Source organism: Microcebus murinus, chromosome 24 (genome assembly GCF_040939455.1).
Source record: "Microcebus murinus isolate Inina chromosome 24, M.murinus_Inina_mat1.0, whole genome shotgun sequence".
NCBI classification, from domain to species: domain Eukaryota; kingdom Metazoa; phylum Chordata; class Mammalia; order Primates; family Cheirogaleidae; genus Microcebus; species Microcebus murinus.
Genome location: NC_134127.1, coordinates 3,292,253 through 3,313,223, shown reverse-complemented (window position 1 = coordinate 3,313,223; position 20,971 = coordinate 3,292,253). Strand labels below are relative to the sequence as shown.

The 20,971-nt window shown below is 35.0% G+C and overlaps 1 protein-coding gene across 2 annotated transcripts in view; it reads left to right on the top strand.

The window, feature by feature from the left end:
- LOC105866638 (disintegrin and metalloproteinase domain-containing protein 5-like) overlaps positions 1–20,971 on the top strand; it is a 128,155-nt gene that overhangs the window by 56,439 nt on the left and 50,745 nt on the right. For both annotated transcript variants that reach the window (XM_012756090.3, XM_012756091.2), the window contains exons 13-14: positions 15,934–16,029; positions 20,399–20,597. In XM_012756090.3, the coding sequence (XP_012611544.1) occupies positions 15,934–16,029; positions 20,399–20,597 (295 nt within the window). The remainder of the gene's footprint in view (positions 1–15,933; positions 16,030–20,398; positions 20,598–20,971) is intronic.

Genomic DNA, 20,971 nt, shown 5'->3' with positions numbered 1-20,971 from the left:
ATTTAAAAAAATAACCAAGGAGAAGTCTTGGAGGTGAAGAAGTCACTGAATGAAATAAAAATACAAAAGACCTTCAAAAGACTAGATCAAGAATGAAAAAAATCTGTGAACTTGAAGGTACATCTTTTGAAATTAATCACTCAGAGGGAAAAAGAAAGAAAAATAAATGAAAATAGTGAGGCCAGCCTAAGGGATTAAAGGGCCACCATTAAATGAAAAACATACACATTATGGGATTTTCAGAAGAAGAGACAAAGATGGGGACAAAAAGCTTATTCAATGAAATAATTGCTAAAAAGTTCCCAACTGTTAGAAGATATCCAGATCTATGAAGCTCAAACCTCCCCAAATAGATTCTACCTGAATAGGTCCTCTCTGAGGCACATTATAATTAAACTGTCAAATGCCAAAGACAAAGAGAATTATAAAAGCTACATGAGAAACTATCAAGTGACATATAAGGGAATCTCCTTAGACTCTATGTAAATTTCTCAGCAGAAACCTTGCAGGCCAGGAGAGAATGAGATGATATATTCAAAGTGCTGAAAGAAAAAAAAAACCCTTGCCAGTCAAGAATACTATAAGTCTATCCTGCATATATAAAGAAGAAATAAACTATTTCCCAGATAAGCAAATGTTGAGGGAATTCATCCCTACAAAACCTGCCTTTCAAAAATAGCTCAAGGGAGTTACTCAACTGAACAAAAAGATGACAATATCATGAAAACTTATGAAAGTATAAAACTCACTGGTAGAGGTAAATTTATAGTCAAATTCAAAATACTCAATTACTATAATGGTGATGAGTGAATCTTTCAGATGTCTAGTGTAAAGGTTAAAAGTCTTAATGGTCAAAATTACCTAGGGCTATAATAATTTATTAAGAAATACAATATAAAAATATGCAAATTGTGACAATAAAAATATAAATTGTGGAAGGAAGGGTAAAAGTCTAGCATATTTGTGTATGACCAAAGTTAAGTTGTTTTCAGCTTAAAATAGTCTATTATAAGTATAAGATGTTTTATGTAAGCCCCATGGCAACCACATAGCAAAACCTACAGCAGATACACAAATGAGAAAGAGAAAGGAACTAAAACTTGGCATTACAGAAAACTATCAAATCACAAAACTAGATAAGACAGAAAGAACAAACCATCTACAAACTACCAGAAAACAATAAACAAAATGGGAGGAGCAAATCCTTACCAATCAATAATAACCTTAAATGTGAATAGATTAAACTCACCAATGAAAAGACACAGAGTGGTTGAATTATTAAAAAAGCAAGATCCAACTTAAATAAGAAGAGAAAAATCTGATTAACCTTATATTTAGTGAGGAAATTAAATTTATAATTAAAATATTTTCACAACCTCCAGAGGCAGTGTCTAGAAATTTCACTTGCTTCACTAGTGAATTTAACCACACATATAAAAAAGAAATAATTCCAATTTTATTGGAATCTTCTCAGATAGCAGATGAGAGGGATACCTTGCAACTCATTTCATGAGGTGAGTATAGGACTGAGGCCAAACCTGGGACAAGGCAATTAAAAGAAAAAAAAATCCACACCAATATTCCTCATGAACAATACATTAAAAGGGTTAATAAATCTTGATAAGGTGGGGTTTATCCCAGGAATACAAAATTATTTTAACATATGAAAGTCATTCAATGTAATTCATCATATTAACAAAATAGATGAAAAAACGTTTGAGAAAATTTAACACAAATTCGTGGTAAACTTTCTCAGTATTCTAGAAATAGACGAGAATCTCCTCTAATAAAGTACATCTATGAAAACCTACAAACAACATCATATTTATGATTAAAAGACTCGATAGTTTTCCCTACTATCTGGGGCAAGGAAAAGATTCTCACCATTTTCTTTCAACATTATAGTAGCTTCTAGAGCCATTGCAGTAAGCCAGGATAAAGAAACACAAAATGAATGAAAAGGAAGAAGTAAAACTATCATTAATCAAATTCACGTTGGCCACATAAATAGGGAATTCTAAGCAATCTTCAAAAATTCTACTTAAACTAGTGAATTTTGAAAGTTGCTGGATACATGGTAAGTATACAAAAATCAATTGGGTATATATATATATATATATGAAATAGACAATGAAATAAAAGGTACAATATTCCCCAAAACATGAAATATATACATATAACTTTAACAAAATATGTGCAAGATATGTACAATAAAAACGAATCTTACTCAGAGAAATGAAGATTGAAACAAATAAAGACCTAGCTCACTTTATTGGATTGGAAGACATAATATTAAGATGTTAGCTCTATGCAGATTGATTCATACATTCAACACAATCCTAATCAAAACTCCACCCATCTTTTTTTGTAGAAATTGACAAGGTAATACTACAATTTATATGGAAATGTCAATTACCTAGAATAGATAAAGCCATTAAAAGAAAAAAAAAACGTAGAGAACATACACTAATTTTCTGTAAATTTCAAAATGTTCTGTAAAGTTATAATAAGACAATGTAGTATTGGCCAAAGGATAAATATGTATAATAAGTGAACAGAGTAGAGAATCCAGATATAAAATGGTATTTATATGTAATATATTAAGACTACTCAATGGGTGAAGAAAATTTTTTAAATATTTTCAGTCTTTCCAAATGAATAACAAAGACAGTGAAGACTTTCAGCTTCTGGCCAGGCATTTAAGAAGCTTGGAAGTCACCACTCTGCTCTAACAATGCAAATCACTCTCCCCAAATTGGAGAGATCAACAGATGAATACAGAGAATCTCAACTTACTAGAGCAGGAACATACAAGCTGAAGCCTCCACAGCACCAGTGCTAAGATAGAAAACCTGAACTAAAGTTGACAAGTTACCATAGGCTTAGTGTCTAAAAATATGAGAGTTAAAAACTCCAGCGGGACCCAGTAATTGGAGGTGTCTGCAATCTTTTTTGAGTTTTGTCTCCAGGAGTTTGACCTGGTTCTCACAATGGACATCAGAGAAAAATTCCCTTGTGCTTCGAGCAAGAGGAGGAGGGACAGAACCATTTTGAAATAAGCCAGAGTATTCAGTCCTTCTTAACAAGGTCATACCTCAGGAGAAAATATCTGACCGGAGCCTGATCTGCTTGTGTTTTATCAGAGCCTAAATGACTGGGGAGAAAGGAAATACATAACGGTAGCCCACTTTAGGCATACTGTCCTGCCTAGGGAGGTCGGAAACAAAACAAAACTGAGAAGCATATGTGAAGTTCATAGTCCAGTGGCATATTCTCACTAAAACGACTGATACTTAATCATAATCATAGAACTATCAGACACGTCTCTTCTTGCCACACCTTATCATCACATTACTAAAGGTTTATTTTCACAAGTTCCTTTTATTTAGTATATTATGTCCAGCTATCAAGAATAATATACAAGGCATTTTAAAAGGCAAAACACACAGCTTGAAGAGACAGAACAAGCAACAAAATGAGCATCAGAACCAGACCCAGATATGAGAGGGATTATCAGACTTGGACTTTAAAACAACTATGATTATTATGCTAATGGATATACCAGATAAAGTAGACAGCATATAAGAACAGACGGACAATACAACCAGAGAGATGAAAATTCTAAGAACAAAAAAGAAATGCTAGAGATTACTGTAATAGAAAAGAAGAATGCCTTTGATGAGCTTATTAGTGTGCTGGCCGTGGCTAAGGAAAAGATCTCTGAAATTGGGTATATCTCAATAGAAACCTCTAAAGCTGAAAAGGGAAGAGAACAAAGGCCGAAGAAAACTGAATAGAATATCCAAGAACTGTTGGACAACTACAAAGGGTGTAACATACATGTAATGGGGATAACAAAAGAAGAAAAAGAGAGAAAGGAAAAGAAGAAATATTTGAAATAATAATGACTGAGAATTTCCCCAAATTAATGTCAGATATCAAACCACAGATCCAGGAAGCTCTGAGAACCCAAAGCAATATAAATGCCAAAACCACCCCAGACAAAAAAAAAAAAAAAAAAAAAAAGACTACATCTAGGCACATTATTTTCAAATTTCAGAAAATCAAAGATAAAGAAGAAAACTTAAATAAAATACTTATGAATATACTTAACCAAGGAGGTGAAAGATCTCTACAAGGAGAACTATTAAACTCTGAGTAAAGAAATCACAAAAAATACAAATAGACAAACATATCATGCTCATGGGTAGGTACAATCAACATTGTTCAAATAGCCATACTACCCAAATAATTTACAAATTCAATGCTCCATAAAATTAGCAATGTCATACTTCACAGATCTAGAAAAAATAATTCTATGCTTTGTTTGGAAATAAAAAATAGCCCGAATAGCCAAAGCAATCTTAACCAAAAAGAACAAATCTAGAGGCACTGAGTTACCAGACTTCAGACTATACTACAAGGCTGTAGTAACCAAAACAATATTGTATTGGTACAAAAATAGAGACACAGACCAATGGAACAGAACAGACAACCCAGATATAAAACCATCTACCTACAACCAACTGATCTTTGACAAAGCAGACAACATGTACACCAGGGAATAGAAGCCCTATTCAATAAACAGTGCTGGAAAAATTGGATAGCCACATGTGGAAGAATGAAACAGGACCCATTCCTCTCACCGCTCAGAAAAATTATTTCAAGATGGATAAATGACTTACATGGAAGGCATGATACCATAAGAATCTTAGAAGAAAACATAGGAAAAACTTTTCGATATTAGCCTACACAAAGAATTTATGGGAAAAAAAACATTGGCAATCATGTGACAATAAAAATAAATAAGTGGGACTTTATTAAATTAAAAAGCTTCTGCAGAGCCAAGGAAACAATCAACAGAGCAAATAGACAACTTAAACAATGGGAGAAAATATTCACAAGCTATGAATCCAATAAAGGGCTGATATCCAGAATTTAAAAAGACTCAAGCCAGTGAACAAGAAAAAAACAGACAATCCTACTAAAAAGTGGGCAAAAACATGAACAGAAGCTTCTCAAAAGAAGAAAGGCAAATGGCCAATAAATATGTGAAAAAATACTCAACGTCATTAATCCTCAGGGAAATGCAAATTAACACATTGCCACACTCGAAAAAATATGTCATTTGGGTTACAATGTTTTATTATGAATATAGAATAAAAACTTTGAAAACAAAATGGTCCTTTTTTATTTAATGAAAAATTTGTAATTTTTAATTGTTTTCTGTGCATGAGTTATATGCAACTTGAAAAATAGTTCACATGGCTCCCAAAGTGAAGAGACGTGAGTTACATATGCTTCAGGAGAGTCCAGGCTCAAAACTAGCAGGAATTAAATTCAACTCACATGGCAGTTAATGTGTTAAAACCACAATGAGATAACACCTTATCGTGGTTAGAATGCCTTTTATTAAAAAGTCCAAAAACAGTAGCTGCTGTCATGGATACAGAGGAGAAAGGAATGCTTATATACTGTTGGTGAGACTGCAAATTAACAAAATCCTTATAGAAAACAGTATAGAGATTCCACAAAGAACTGAAAGTAGACCTATCATTTGAGCCAGCAATCACACTACTGAGTATCTACCCAAAGGAAAAGAAGGCTTTTCATAAAAAAACAAAAACAAACAAACAAAAACCCACATGCACTTGAATGTTTATTGCAGCCCAGTTCACAATTGCAAAGATGTGGCTTGAACTCAAGTGTTCATCAGTTCATAAGTAGATTAATAAAATGTGGTATATGTGTAACATGGAGTATTATTCATCCATAAAAAGATGAATTAATATCTTTTTCAACAATCTGGATGGAACTGGAGACCATTCTCCTAATTGAAGTATCTCAAACATTACATGTACTTGCTATTAAATTGGAACTAACAAATGAGCACCTATGTGTACAGAGGGAACTAAAACTCAGTGGAAATCAGCTAGAGTGTGGGGGGGCTGGGGCTAGGTGCAAAAACCTAGCTAATGAGTACAATGAACACTATTTGGGTGATGGGCATACCTATAATCAGGACTCAAGCATTATAAAAGTGACCCATGTAAACTAAAACATTTGTACCCCCTTTATATTTTGAAATAAAAAATGAAAAAGAAAATAAAGAGAAAAAAACTGTGCCTATAGAAGGACGAAAATATGAATTACATCTGAGCTTTCTTAAGAAAACACAGAGGCAAGAAGAGAATAAAGTGAAATATTTAAAGCGTTCACAGGAAAAAAAATCTTCAACCTAGAATTATGTACTGTTTGAAGTTATTCTCAGAAAGTGAAGGAGAAAGACTTTCTCAGACAAACAAAAATTGAGGGACTTTGTTTTCAGTAGATTTACCTTGTAAGAAATGTTAAACGAAGTTCTGTGGAGAGAAGGAAAATAATATAGGCCAGAAACTCCAATTTACATAAAGAAAGAAATAAAGGAAGAGCACCAGAGAAAGAAATGAAAGTAAAATGAAAAATTTTATTTTTCTTATTAATCTAACAGATAACTTCAAAAAAACCGCAAAACACATTTGATTATATATTTATGTGTATAAATACGCATATGTATTCTTATGTATAAGTGACACAAATGCAAATTAAGACATCAAGGAGATACCACTGCACACCTTTTAGAATGGTCAAAATCCAGAACACTGACAACGCGAAATGCTGACAAGGCTGTTGAGCAGTCATTCATTGCTGTATGAACAAAATAAGTGGGAATGCAAAATAGTTCAGCCACTTTGGAAAACAGGTTGGTGGTTTTTTTGTTTTTTTGTTTTATAAAACTAGTTATACTCTTACTATATGTTCCAGCAGTCATGCCTCTTGTTATTTATCCAAAGGAGTTAAAGACTTATGCCCACACAAAAACATGTACACGGATGTCTATCACAGCTTTATTTATAATTGCTAATCTTGGATGCAACAAAGATGTCCTTCAATAGGTGAATGGAGGACTGGGAATGGTGGCTCTCACCTGTAATCCCAGCACTTTGGGAGGGTGAGACAGGAGGATCACTTGAGGCTAGGAGTTTGAGACCAGCCTGGGCAACATGGTGAGACCCCCTTCTCTATAAAAATAACAAAATAAATAAAGGAAAAAATAGGCGAATGGATAAATGAGCTGTGGTACATCCAGACAATGAAACATCATTCAGTGCTAAAAAGAAATGAGCCATTCAGCCATGAAAAGACATGGAGGAATCTAAGATGTGTATTACCAAGTGAAAGAAGCCAATGTGGAAAAGCTAATATTGTATGATTATAGCCACATTACATTCTGGAAAAGACAAAACTATGGAGACAGTAAAAAGATCAGCAGTTGCCAGGGGGATTAGAAGAGAGGCAGGGAAGAATAGGTAGAGCACAGAGGAGTCTTACGGCAGTGAAACTACCTGTATGATACTATGATGGTGAATGCATGCCATTATAAATTTTTCCAAACCCATAGCAAATACAACACCTAGAGTAAACCCTAACTAATGTTAACTTTCACTCTAAGTGATAATGATATGTTGATGTAAAATCATTAGTTGCAACAAATGTACCACTCTGGGATGTTGATAAGTGAGGCTGTGCATATGTTTCGGGATTGCGGTGTGGGGCATGGGGAGGTGGCAAGAGGTAGATGGAAAATCTCTATACCTTCAACTCAGTTTTGCTATGATCCTAACAAAGCTTTAAAACTAATGTCTATTAAATAAAATCTAAAAAAAAACCCAACAGAAGTATTTATTGACTGTATATATTACAATTCAATAAAAAGGAAACAAATGACCTAATCAAAATGTGCAAAATAATTTGGAAAATTCATGGTAGAATAAATGTAAATAACGTAAAATGAAATGATGCTTAACATCTTCAGTCATCAGGGAAAAACCAATTAAAACCACATTATATACACAGCACACATATTAGGATGACCAAAATAATAAGACAACTCCCCAGCTAAAAATACTAAGTTTTGTTGAGAATGTAAAGGAAGTGGAATTTGTAGAAATTGCTAGTGGATGCAAAAATATCTGAAAACATTTTGGCAATGTCTTACACTGCCAGTTAGATATATACTATTTGACGTAGATTTCCATTCCTGGGTATTTCTCTGAAAGAAATGAAAACATATGTTCACAAAATATTTAGAGCTGTTTTATTCATGGTAGCTAAATCCTACAAATGATCTAAATGTTTATCATCATGTGAACAGATAAACAAACTGGTATTTTTAATCATTGGGAAACTACTCAGCAATAAAAAGTAAATGAAATGCTGATTGATGCAGCATCATGGGTGAATCACAAAACGATTATGCTGATTGAAAGAAAACATTTACAAAACTATGTAACATGATTCTGTTTATGTGAAATTCTAAAAAATGGAAACTAATCTTTAAATGTTGAGGAAGTGGTTGACTTCAACAAGTTGGAGGAACCTTTGGCTGGCAATGAAAGTGTTCTATAATTTGATTGTGGTGGTGATTACATGAGTAAATGCATTTGGCAAAACTTACCAAACCAAATATTTTAAATGGGTGCAGTTTATAGTAGTTAAGTTAGTCAAAGTTACTTTCAGATGTCTAAGATGAGTAAGTCATAGAGTGCCTAGAATTACCAATACTAAATTGTATAGTTCAGAATTTTCTGAGAGGGAAGATAGAACGTTAAATGTTCTAATCACAAAAATAAAGATAAATAGAGCAAAAGGGAACCAACCTACCTTCCTTCCTTCCTTCCTTCCTTCCTTCCTTCCTTCCTTCCTTCCTTCCTTCCTTCCTTCCTTCCTTCCTTCCTTCCTTCCTTCCTTCCCCCTCTCTCTCTCTCTCTCTCTGTCTTTCTCTCTTTCTCTCCCCCTCCCTCCCTGCCCCCCTCCCCCCCCCCTTTCTTTCTTTTTGAGACAGTGTCTTGATGTATCTTCCAGGCTGTAGTACAGAGGCATAATCATAGCTCACTGCAGCCTCGAATATCTGGGCTCAAGTGATCCTCCTTCTGTGGCCTCCCAAAGTGCTAGGATTACAGGTGTAAGCCCCTGTGCCTAGCCAAAACTTTTGGAGTTTATGGATATGTTTATGGTATGGATAGTGGCGATGGTTTCACAGATGTATAGTTATCTATAAGCTCATCAAGTTTTATATATTAAATATGGACAGCTTTTTGTATGTCAATAAAATGATTTTTTAAAAAAGGAAATGCAAGGTAGTGGTCCAAATATAAGGAGCTTGCTTGAATAACTTCCTAATGGCCAAAAATGTTTCAAGCATCAAAAATAGATAATGGATTATAAACATACTGAATAAAACCACTAAACTAGTAATAAAACATTGTATATAATTTCCAACTTAATAAAGAAGATTGTGGGGGGGAGGGCACTTATTGAAACCTTAAAATCTGTTCCCCCATAATATGCTGAAATAAAAAAAAATAAAGAAGAAAAAATGTCATAATAAAAATACAGAATCAATACAAAATGAAACAAGAAACAGAACAAAAGGAAAAACACATATACAAATGAGACCAATAGGCAGAGAATAGAAGCATGGTTGATTAGAATCCAAGTCTTGGCAATTACATTAAATGTAGTGGACAAGAGGATTGTCAGATCAGATTTAATAAAAAATAAAGTCAATTATTTGCTGCTTATAACATACATACTTTGTAATAGGGACTTAGTTGAAGGTAAAAGTAAGGGAAACGATAAATTATACAAACACAAATCAAAATGAAGCAGTTGTAGCTATACTAATATGAAGGAAACAATAAAACATATGTTCAGACAGCAGATAAAGGAAACAAGATATATTCTAGAGATGAAGAGGGACATTTCATAAAGTAGTGGTATTTTGGAAAATGTTTAACAGCTGGGTCTCCAAATAAAAAAGGTATGCCCATGTATAGGTATATAAATTCATTAAATGTTACTCATACAAAGGATGGGTAGACAACTTGTGAATGATCATAAAATATACAATATCCTCTACTATAAATCCAAATAGCTAGCTGAGTCTTTCAGAATGCTTTTGTTGATTTTGTAGTTAACCCAATGTCTGGTTATGATTCAACCATGATTTGACAAATGGAGTTCTATCCCAATTTGCTAAATTTTTTCAAGGAAATTTATTTTCATTACATCTGCTATATTATCTACTGGTGAATTATTTCGTACCCTGGTACAAATATATCATTAACTTAAAATATTTTCAGCATTCAGACCAAGACAATAAACAAAACCTGATCTAGGCCCTGATTTGTAGCATTTACCAAATTCCTTATAATGGCTTTGTTAGCAACTAGCTCACAAAATTCCTGAAAATTTAACAATTGGCTCTTGCAAGCCAAAATAGGCTGGGCCAAGCATACCAGGACATATAATAATTCCAAATTTAAGACCATCCAAACATAGTTTCAAAATATTTTAGAGCCAAATTTCACTAAGATGAGATACAGGCAAATTCACAATCATACTAGGATATTTTAACACATCTCTGGCAGTAAACAATAGAGAAAGCAAATAAAGAGCATTGAAGACATACAGTGTTTGAATAGCAAATTTAAAATGACCTAATTAAAATATGTAGAATATTTGCCTACAAGCTGCTGAGAACACATTATTTTAAACCATGAAATCCAAGAAAATTAGCTAGTCTTGACAAATTTCCAAGGATTAAAATTATGCAACAATAGATTAGGTGTATATTGTTATTATCTTCTTGAAAGTATTTTGTCAATATATATATTAAATGTTTCAGTATTTTCCCTAATCATTGCCACTTAGTCCTAGGTCCTTGGCCAAGTCAAACCTAGGCCTAGAATTTATGAGATAACTGGGCTAAAATTTATTATATTTTAAAAGCAGCTGTATATTTTTAACTATACAAGTGATACATGAATATATGATAATTATAAAAAAATCAAACATTATGGATAAAACTAAAATTCCCCAGTTGGGACCATCACTCCCATCTCTGAGATTCCCACTGTTATCAGTTTTGTGTATGTCTTTCCAGACTTTTAATTCTATATTTACAGATATATGTGTCTATAGAAATATGTGCTATAATTCTGTGTGGAGGTTTTGGACATAAATGATATAATATTCTGTGTTTTTCTACAACTTGCTTTTATTACTCATCAATATGCATCAAATGTTTTCTTTTGTATCTGTACATAAAAGCTGCATAGTGTTCCAGTAGAAAAAATAAAGATGTGCAACAGCATGTTTACCTAGTACATTGAAATAAAGCTATTAATCAATACTATTAAAATAGCTAGAATGTACCCAATATTTGAAAAGTAAAAAAAAATCTACACTTCTAAATTACCTGTGGGTAAATAAGTTATAATGAAAATTAGACATATCAAGACTCATCAGTCTAACTATACCCATACTTCAAAGAAAATTTATAGACTTAAATGTGTATATTAAAAAAGGAAAAAGGCAGAAAAACCAATGAGCTAGTGTTAATTTTAAGATTTTAGAAAAGATAAAATTAAATCTGTTGAAAATAGAAGAACAGAAATAATATTGATAAGAGCAAGAATTAGTAAAATAAGCAATCATTATGTAATTGATAGCTTGAAAGGAAGTTGTGGTTCCTTGGAAGAACTAAAAAAGAAAAAAAATTCAAATAACACTAATAAAACCAAATAAGAAAAAGCATAAACAATAAATATCAGGACTGAAAAAGAACATAATAATTCAGAACCTACAGTGTTAAGGAGATAAGATAAAAAATTCATAAATATGAATATTTAATAAATATAACAAATTACTAGAATGGCAAACTTATAAATACAGACTCAATAAGAAAAACCAAATCAGAGTGGTCTTATAACTAGTAAAATAGTTATATCCATATTTTAAAAATGTCTCCCAAAGACCACCAGACCAGCTGGCTTCTCTGATAAATTCTAACTAGTATTGAAGGAAGTAATAATCCAATTATTTTCACAAATGATTCCCCACTCATTTTTATAAAACTAGTGTAAACTTGACATGAAAACCCAAAAAATCCTCCAGAGAAGCTCATTATAAGAAATGAAAAGGAGAAGCCAGACTCTATAATGAAACTCAATGCAGAAATCCTAAACATATATTAACAGAATAAATCTGGGTTTTTTTTTCAGGAATATAATCTTGATTTAATATTTGATGATAAATCCGTCTTATTCACCATGGTAAAAGAAATAAAGACAAAGTTATATGATATATCCAATATATAAATAAAAACCACTTGGTAAAATTAAACATCAATTCACAAGTTTTATACTGCTGTGTTCTTCAACAGAACTTTCTATAATGACAGAAATGTTCTGTGCTGTGTCCACTAGCCATTATGTGACTCCTGTAATTGAAGAATTGCTAATTAGATTTAATTTTAGTTAAATTTAAATAGCTACACATGTCTACTGGTTACCATATTGGACAGTGTAGCTCTAGAATCTCTAGTTTTTTATTTCTTCCAAAGAAGTGAGTTACAAGCATTGTGAACTGGAGCAGGTGCAGAAAACATTTGTGATTTTATGAACAATTTTTGAGGGTATGTAACTTTGGGGCCTGTACATGAATAGATCTGGTTAATAAAATTTATTGCAAAAGCAATAATATTAGAAAATGTTTAATGGGAATGGTAGTTAAAACATTGACTGCCACATTAGAAAACACATTTTCCCTAGGGCCACAGTGTCTTATTACAAAAATAGAGTAAAAAATAATCCATCACAACCAAGTGGGCTTCATCCCAGAGATGCAGGGATGGTTCAACATATGCAAATCTATAAATGTAATTCACCACATAAACAGAAGTAAAAACAAAGACCATAAGATCCTCTCAATAGATGCAGAAAATGCATTCAATAAAATTCAGCACCCTTTTGTGATAAGAACACTTAACAAAAGAGCCATACATGGGACTTACTTCAAAATGATACAAGCCATATATGACAAACTCATAGCCAACATCATACTGAACAGGGAAAAATTGAAAACAGTTTTGCATAAAACTGGAACCAGACAACGCTGCCCTCTATCACCACTTCTATTAACCACTTCGGGACTGCGCTTACCGGCCATGAAAACTTGCCCACAGTGGGCATTCATAGTCTGCACAATAGCTTGTGCTGTGCATTGATGACGAATCTGTTTTGCTCTTGTGTGATGAGGAAAGCTTTAAAGCACTGAAAGCTTGTTTTACTTTACAGGCAGCTTTACTTGTAATGTAAATATCAGAATAGGTAACATATACAGATATGTTTTCATTACGTTATTTTTAAATGTTCACAATTTTATTTTGATAAATGAAAAATTAGAAAAGTCATATCACAGCTGTCCGCTAAAGTCGACGTTCGGCTGTGCGCCTTCATATCATGGCTGTTGGCTAAAGTCACTGCACGCGTTCATCTGTGGCTATTGACTATAGTCGACACTGGGCTGTATGTGTTCATTTGTGGCTATCGACTATAGTCGACGCTGGTCCTAAAGTGGTTAAACATAGTGCTGGAAGTCATAGCCAGAGCAATCAGACAAGACAAGGAAATCAAGGGCATCCAAATTGGGGCAGAAGAGGTCAAACTATCACTCTTTGCTGAGGATATGATCTCATATCTAGAAAACCCCAAACATTCTGCCAAGAAACTACTGAAATTGACAAGTAAGTTCAGCAAAATGAGGTTACAAAATCAATGTACACAAATAAGTAGCATTATATGTGCCAACAACAGTCAAACTGAGAACCAAATCAAAGACTCACTACCTTTCACAATAGCAACAAAGAAAATAAAATGTCTAGGAATATATTTAACTACAGAAGAGGTCAAAGACCTCTACAGGGAGAACTTTGAAACACTAAGGAATGAAATAGCAGAGGATGTAAACATATGGAAAACCATACCATGTTCAAGGATCAGCAGAATCAACATGGTTAAAATGTCTAGACTACCCAAAGGGATCTACAGATTCAATGCAATCACTATTAAAATACCAGCATCATGTTTTGAAGATCTAGAAAACCTTTTAAGCAAAAAGAATAAATTGAGAGGCATCAATTTACTCGACTTCAAGATGTACTACAAGGTTATAGTAACCAAAACAGCATGAAACTGGCACTAGAACAGAGACATTGACCAATGGAACAGGATGGAGATCCCAGAAATAAAACCATCATCATATAGCCATCTCATCTTTGACAAAGCAGACAAAAACATACACTGGGAAAAAGAATTCTTATTCAATAAATGGTGCTGTAAAAATTGGATGGCCAGATCTAGAAGACTGAAACAGGATCTGCACCTCTCACCTCTCACAAAAATCACCACACAATGAATCACAGACTTAAACCCAAGGTATTAAACCATAAGAATTCTAGAGTAAAATGATGGAAAACCTTTTATAGACACCGGCCTAGGCAAAGAATCTATGAAGAAGTCCCCAAAGCAATCACAGTAATAATAAAAATAAACAAATGGAAGCTGATTGCATTAAAAAGCTTCTGCACAGCCAAACTATCATGAAAGCAAACAGACAACTTACAGAATCAGAGAAAATATTTGCATGTTACACATGTAATAAAGGACTGATAACTGGAATCTATATAGAACTCAGGAAAATCAGCAAGGAAAAATCAGGCAAAGGACATGAACAGAAACTTCAAAAGAAGATAGACTAATGGCCAAGAGAGATATGAAAAAATTGTCAACATCTCTAATCATCATGGAAATGCAAATCAAAACCACAATGAGATATTACCTAACTCCAGTGAGAACAGCTTTTATCAAAATATCCCAAAACAACAAATGTTGGCATGGATGTGGAGAGATAGGAACACTCATACACTGCTGGTGGGACTGCAAACTAGTACAACCTCTATGGAAAAGAGTATGGAGATACTTCAGAGAATTCAAAGTAGAACTATAATTTGATCCAGCAATCCCATTACTGGATATATACACAAAGGGGGAAAAAAAGATATTCCATGAAAAAGACACCTGCACTCAAATGTTTATGGCAGCACAGATCACAATTGCAAAGATGTGGAAACAACCCAAGTGCCCAGAAATACATGAGTGGATTAACAAAATGTGCAACCATAAGAAAAAATGACAAACTCCCTGTTGTATTATCCTGGATGGAGCTGGAGCCCATTCTTCTAAGTGAAGTATCAGAAGAATGGAAAAACAAACACCACATGTACTCACCATTAAATTGACAATAACTGATCAACACTAACGTGGTCATATGGGAAGAAACATTCATTGGGTGTCAGGCAGGTCAGAGGGGTAAGGAGGGGATGGGTAAATCCACACCTAACAGATGTAGTGCATGCTGTATGGGGGATGGGTAAACTTGTCAGATGGAGCAAAGGCAATTTATGTATCCAAAGTATTTGTGCCCCTGTAATACTCTGAAATAAAATAATATATATATTGAGAAAAAGAAAAGTTTGAAAACAGAATAATTGTTTCTAGTTTAATGAAAAAATTTCTTATTTTTTCTTGTTTTTTTTTTTTTGTGTGAGTTATATGCAATGCAACCCACATTTTTGGAATTAAATTGTCAATGTTAATTATAACAATAAGAATCTCAACAAATAAGATTTTCACGAACCAACTGCAATGTTTTGCTTCACGAGGCCCCAGGCTCAAAACTACAACTCACATGGCAGTTAATGTGTTAATAAGATATCTAATAACTATTTCCAATAGGCTTTGCCTCCACAGGAATATCATTCAAATTATATGGCATGTAGTGAGATAGTATATTTCTTTCACAAACTACTGAATAAGATGTTGGTTTCTATAAATCTCATATAAAGAATGGGATTACTAGAACTGTGAATTTAAGAAAAGCTTTATATCTATTGAGGTTGTGTGTTGTGGTTTTATTTGGTGGTACCTAATCATATGCTATTGTTAAATAACATTTTATTATTAAATAACACTTTGCATTTGTTTACAGAATTGTACACATAAAAAATGCTGTGATCCCATGTTATGCACATTGAAAGGCAAAGCAGCCTGTGGTTCCGGAGAGTGCTGCACACAAGATTGCAAGGTCAGAGGCAAACTGCATTTGATAATAGCTCCACATTAAATTTCTTGAAGTGCTTGTTTCAAGGAGATGAAAAGTGTTTCAATAACATATTCAGTCCTTTCCATTATATTATATCCAAGCACCATTGGACCCACTGTCACACTCCAGTCCATCCAGTCATCTACTGAGTACATTATGTGTACTCTCATATACATAATGCCTGATGCTTCTCTCCTGACTTGATTTCCCAATTCAATGTATCATTACAATTTTTCTGTGTACCCTCTGATATTTCTCTATGATCAACATATGCCTACTGCAACTCTTTTACAGTCTACCTCATTTAGGTTCAGAAAGTTAGATTAGTTCTTTTCATTGGCTGTATTCACTTGACGGTCTTCTGGTAAAGTCCTCTCTTCCTTTGCAATTCAGTTATTGTTACCATCAGTCAGTCTCTTTTATTGACATCATTTAATGAATTCCTGACAGACAAGGGATGAAGCAAAATGGTGAAGCAGGGCTTTCTTTTTTTAAATTTTATTTTATTTGTTAATTAATTTACTTTTATTTCGGCATATTATGGTGGTACAGATTTTAAGGTTTCAATAAATGCCCACTTCCCCCCTCCCCCCCACAAGTCTGAGTCTCCATCATGATCATCCCCCAGATGGTGCACATCTCACTCATTATGTATGTATATACTCGCCCCCATCCCCCCTCCCACCTGCCCAATACCCTATTACTGTAGTACCTATGTGACCACTTAGGTGCTGTTCAGTTAATACCAATTTGCTGGTGAGTATATGTGGTGCTTGTTTTTACATTCTTGGGAAAATTCACTTAATACTATGAGTTCCAGCTCTAACCAGGAAAATATAAGATGTGCTATGTCACCATTGTTTCTTAGAGCTGAATAGTACTCCATGGTATACATATACCACATTTTATTAATCCATTCTTGGATTGATGGGCACTTGGGCTGTTTCCACAGCCTTGCAATTATGAATTGTGCTGCTATAAACATTCGAGTGCAGGTGTCTTTTTTGTAGAGTGTCATTGAATCTTTTGGGTAGATGCCCAGCAATGGGATTGCTGGATCAAATGGTAGATTCACTAGTATCGCTTTAAGGTATCTCCATATTGCTTTCCACAGAGGTTGAACTAGTTTGCAGTCCCACCAGCAGTGTAGGAGTGTTCCTCTCTCTCTGCATCCATGCCAGCATTTATTGTTTGGAGACTTTTTGATAAAGGCCATTCTCACTGGAGTTAAGTGATATCTCATTGTGGTTTTGATTTGCATTTCCCTGATGATTAGAGATGTTGAGCATTTTTTCATATGTTTGTTGGCCATTCTTCTGTCTTCTTTAGAAAAGTTTCTGTTCAAGTCCTTTGCCCACTTTTTAATGGGGTTATTTGATTTTTTCTTCCTGATTTTCGTGAGTTCTAAGTATATTCTAGTTATCAGTCCCTTATCGGATGCATAGGATGCAAAAATTTTCTCCCATTCTGTAGGTTGTCTGTTTACTTTCATGACTATTTCTTTGGCTGTGCAGAAGCTTTGTAGTTTGATCATGTCCCATTTATTTATTTTTGTTGCTGCTGTGATTGCCTTTGGGGACTTCTTCATAAACCCTTTGCCCAGGCCGATGTCTAGGAGAGTGTTTCCAACTTTTTCCTCTAGAGTTCGAATAGTTTCATACCTTAGGTTTAAGTCTGTTATCCAGCATGAGTTGGTTTTTGTGAGAGGTGAAAGGTGTGGGTCCTTTTTAGCCTTCTACAGGTGGCTATCCAGTTTTCCCAGCACCATTTATTGAAAAGGGATTCTTTTCCCCAGCATATGTTTTTGTCTGCTTTGTCAAAGATTAGATGGCTATAAGAGGATGGTTTTATATCAGGATTCTCAGATCTGTTCCACTGGTCAATATTCCTATTTTTGTGCCAATACCATATTGATTTAATTACTACAGCTTTGTAGTATAGTTTGATATCTGGCATATTAATGTCTCCCATTTTGTTTTTGTTGCCTAGAATTGCTCTTGATATTCGGGGTCTTCTTTGGTTCCATACAAAGTGTAAAATTATTTTTTCTATATCTGTGAAGAATGCTGATGGAATTTTAATAGGTATTGCATTGAATCTGTAGATCAGTTTGGGTAATATAGACATTTTGATGATGTTGAGTCTGCCGATCCACGAGCATGGAATGGATTTCCATCTGTTTACATCCTCTGCTATTTCCTTCCTCAGTGTTTCATAGTTCTCCCTGTAGAGGTCTTTTACCTCCTTGGTTAGGTATATTCCTAGGTACTTTAATTTCTTTGTTGCTATTGTGAAGGGAATTGAGTCGTTGATTTGGTTCTTAATTAGATTGTTGTTGGCGTATATGAATGTCCCTGTGCAGGAACGCCACCTGGGCTGGGCGCACAGCCTCCCTTTGGGGGGAGGGTTGCCCTCTAGGATGCTGATCTGCCCCTGAAGGCACACACACCTCAGCAGGCTCTTCACAAATATCCCTTCTGTGCCCGGGGCAATGGTAGACCTCCGTGCACGGGATCTGGTCTGCAGGTCCGACATCTGGGTCCCAGAGTTCAAACTGTATCCCCACCAGGGAGAGGAGTTCCGGTCCCAATTCACCCACAGGGAGCCCAAGCTGTATCTGTGTCTCTCAGCCTCTGAGTCGGCACCGTTCTCCTGGGGACACCGTGCCAGCAGCACCTGGGAGTTCTGGCGGGTAGGGAGCTCAAAGTCTGAGTTCCCCTTAGTCAGCTGTAGGGTCCCAAAAGGGAAGGTCCCGTTCCCTGGAGGTGCCTCTGGCAGGTGGCTGTATTGTCTCTCTGGGCAGCCGCAGGTAGGGTGGGCGGAGGGGAGGAGGAGGCAATATGGCGCCTGCCGCGCGGCTCGGGAATGTGGACACGGAGGTGCCCCGAGGGATTTGGGAGTCTGGTGCCGTGTCTGCTACAGGCTCACCGCTAGCTGGCGGCAGCCGTCTCTGGGCTGGTGTCTGCAGATCTCTCCACCTGCTGGGGAGCCCACCAGCAGTCCCAAATGCAGGGGAGGGGAAAGGTGATTTATCTAACTACCCCTCCCGCTGGTCTCCGGGCTGCTCCAGTGGTCTCAGCTTCCAGTTCTCCTCCGCAGCCTCCTCCCGTGGAGTCTCCCGGGGTCTCGGGTACCCCTCCTTCTGGCCCTCATCTGCTGTATGCTCGCCTTCTTTCTTCTTTTTTTCTAATTTCTGCTAGAATCTGTCTTTTCTGCAGAGACACTCTTTCTGGCGGTGTTTCTCGTCCGCCATCTTGATCCTTCTCCCCCTAACAATATTTGTACCTCCATAATATGATGAAATAAAAGAAAATAAGTAAATAAATAAAAAGATATTAGAATAAAATTAAGATTTCCATTTATACAAATTTGTAAAAGGAAGCAAATTCTGAAGGAACAAGTATTAATACTTTGTCATTATATGTATATGTATTTTCCTTTAGAAACAATTTTGATCATTTGTTTTGAGTTACATGTTAACTCCATAAGCTTGAGTGATACAAGTAAATACTGTGTTTTGTCTTATCATCTAACACTTAGAGAATTTGTGTGAGATTTGCTACAGGTAGCAGATACTTGTTGACACTTGGAGAAAAAGTATGAAGGAAACCTATTCTAGGAGATAAATGTTATATAAGCTGGCCTCCAGGACCTTTGAAAGCTAGAAAAATTTTAATTTACTTTGCAAAGCGTAATGGCGATAGCCATGAGGAATTGGGGCATACGCTGATGAAAGGAGAGTTTGCAGAGTTGATGGTTAGGGTTCCTTGGCAAAGATAGGTATATAGCAAGGGAACCGTGGAAGCTATCAGCTCAAGAGTAAGTGCTAAAGAGATCAGAGATATGTAATTATGAAAGTTATTTTTTAAGTTGTTTGCAATGTGATACATGAAATAAACTTTCTCCTAGATGTCTTTAAAATATCTTCTTTTAAAATCCACAATATTTTCTAAATGTATATGATGTGGATTTATTGTTTTATAAATGGGTGCTGATTTCTGCTTTAAAGTTGGTATATGAAGAAACCAGAAGCTACACAAGTGAGCATAGCCATAATGGGTTACAAATAATTTTTATAGTCATTCCTTAGCCCCACTTTCTGTCTTCCTATTATGGTAGTCTGCTTATTTTTGAGTGTTCTAGCTTTTCTCACAAGCATTATCCATTTTTCTACACAATAAATTTAATCATATAAATCTCTATATGATGCTTAAGTAATTAATAAGGAAACTTAATTTCCTTATTGCTCTTAGTAACTTAGGAAAAAAATAAATGAAAATTTAGAGGCTAAAGAGAAAGAAAACTTAAGTAGCACTGATATGTAATCTTTCCTTATGTTCTTTCCTCGTAGCTAAGAAAAGCTAATGACATTTGTAGGAAAACAGTTGATGATGAATGTGATTTCACTGAATATTGCAATGGAACTTACCCCCACTGTATGCCTGACACTTTCGTACGCAATGGACACAGTTGTGATTTGGGTTCAGGCTTTTGTTTTGATGGAATATGTAAATCTTTTGATAGACAGTGTGAAAATTTAATCGGAAAAGGTAATGATCATAATTTTCTTCTTTATGTTGGGTGGACCTAACACTATTATGGACCTAACACAAATACTATGGACCTAACACAAATTATTGTGTTCCCCCAAATAGTTGGCTTCTGGCCAAAATATGCTTATGAAGTTGTCAATTGAGAGACAGGCTTATTTGCCAAACAGTAGCATTTAGAGTAGAGAAATATATGGATGTATGGAAAAGGACCTCAAGTTTAAGTATTGCCCTTTTTTATTAGATCAGTAAAAGAAAGACACCTCAATGGGGACATGTACCATTTTTGTCTAAGTTCCTTATCAAACTTTGTTTTTGTAAAGTCTACCCCCTACAGTGTACTCTGCAATGTTATTTCTGCAGATGCAGAAACT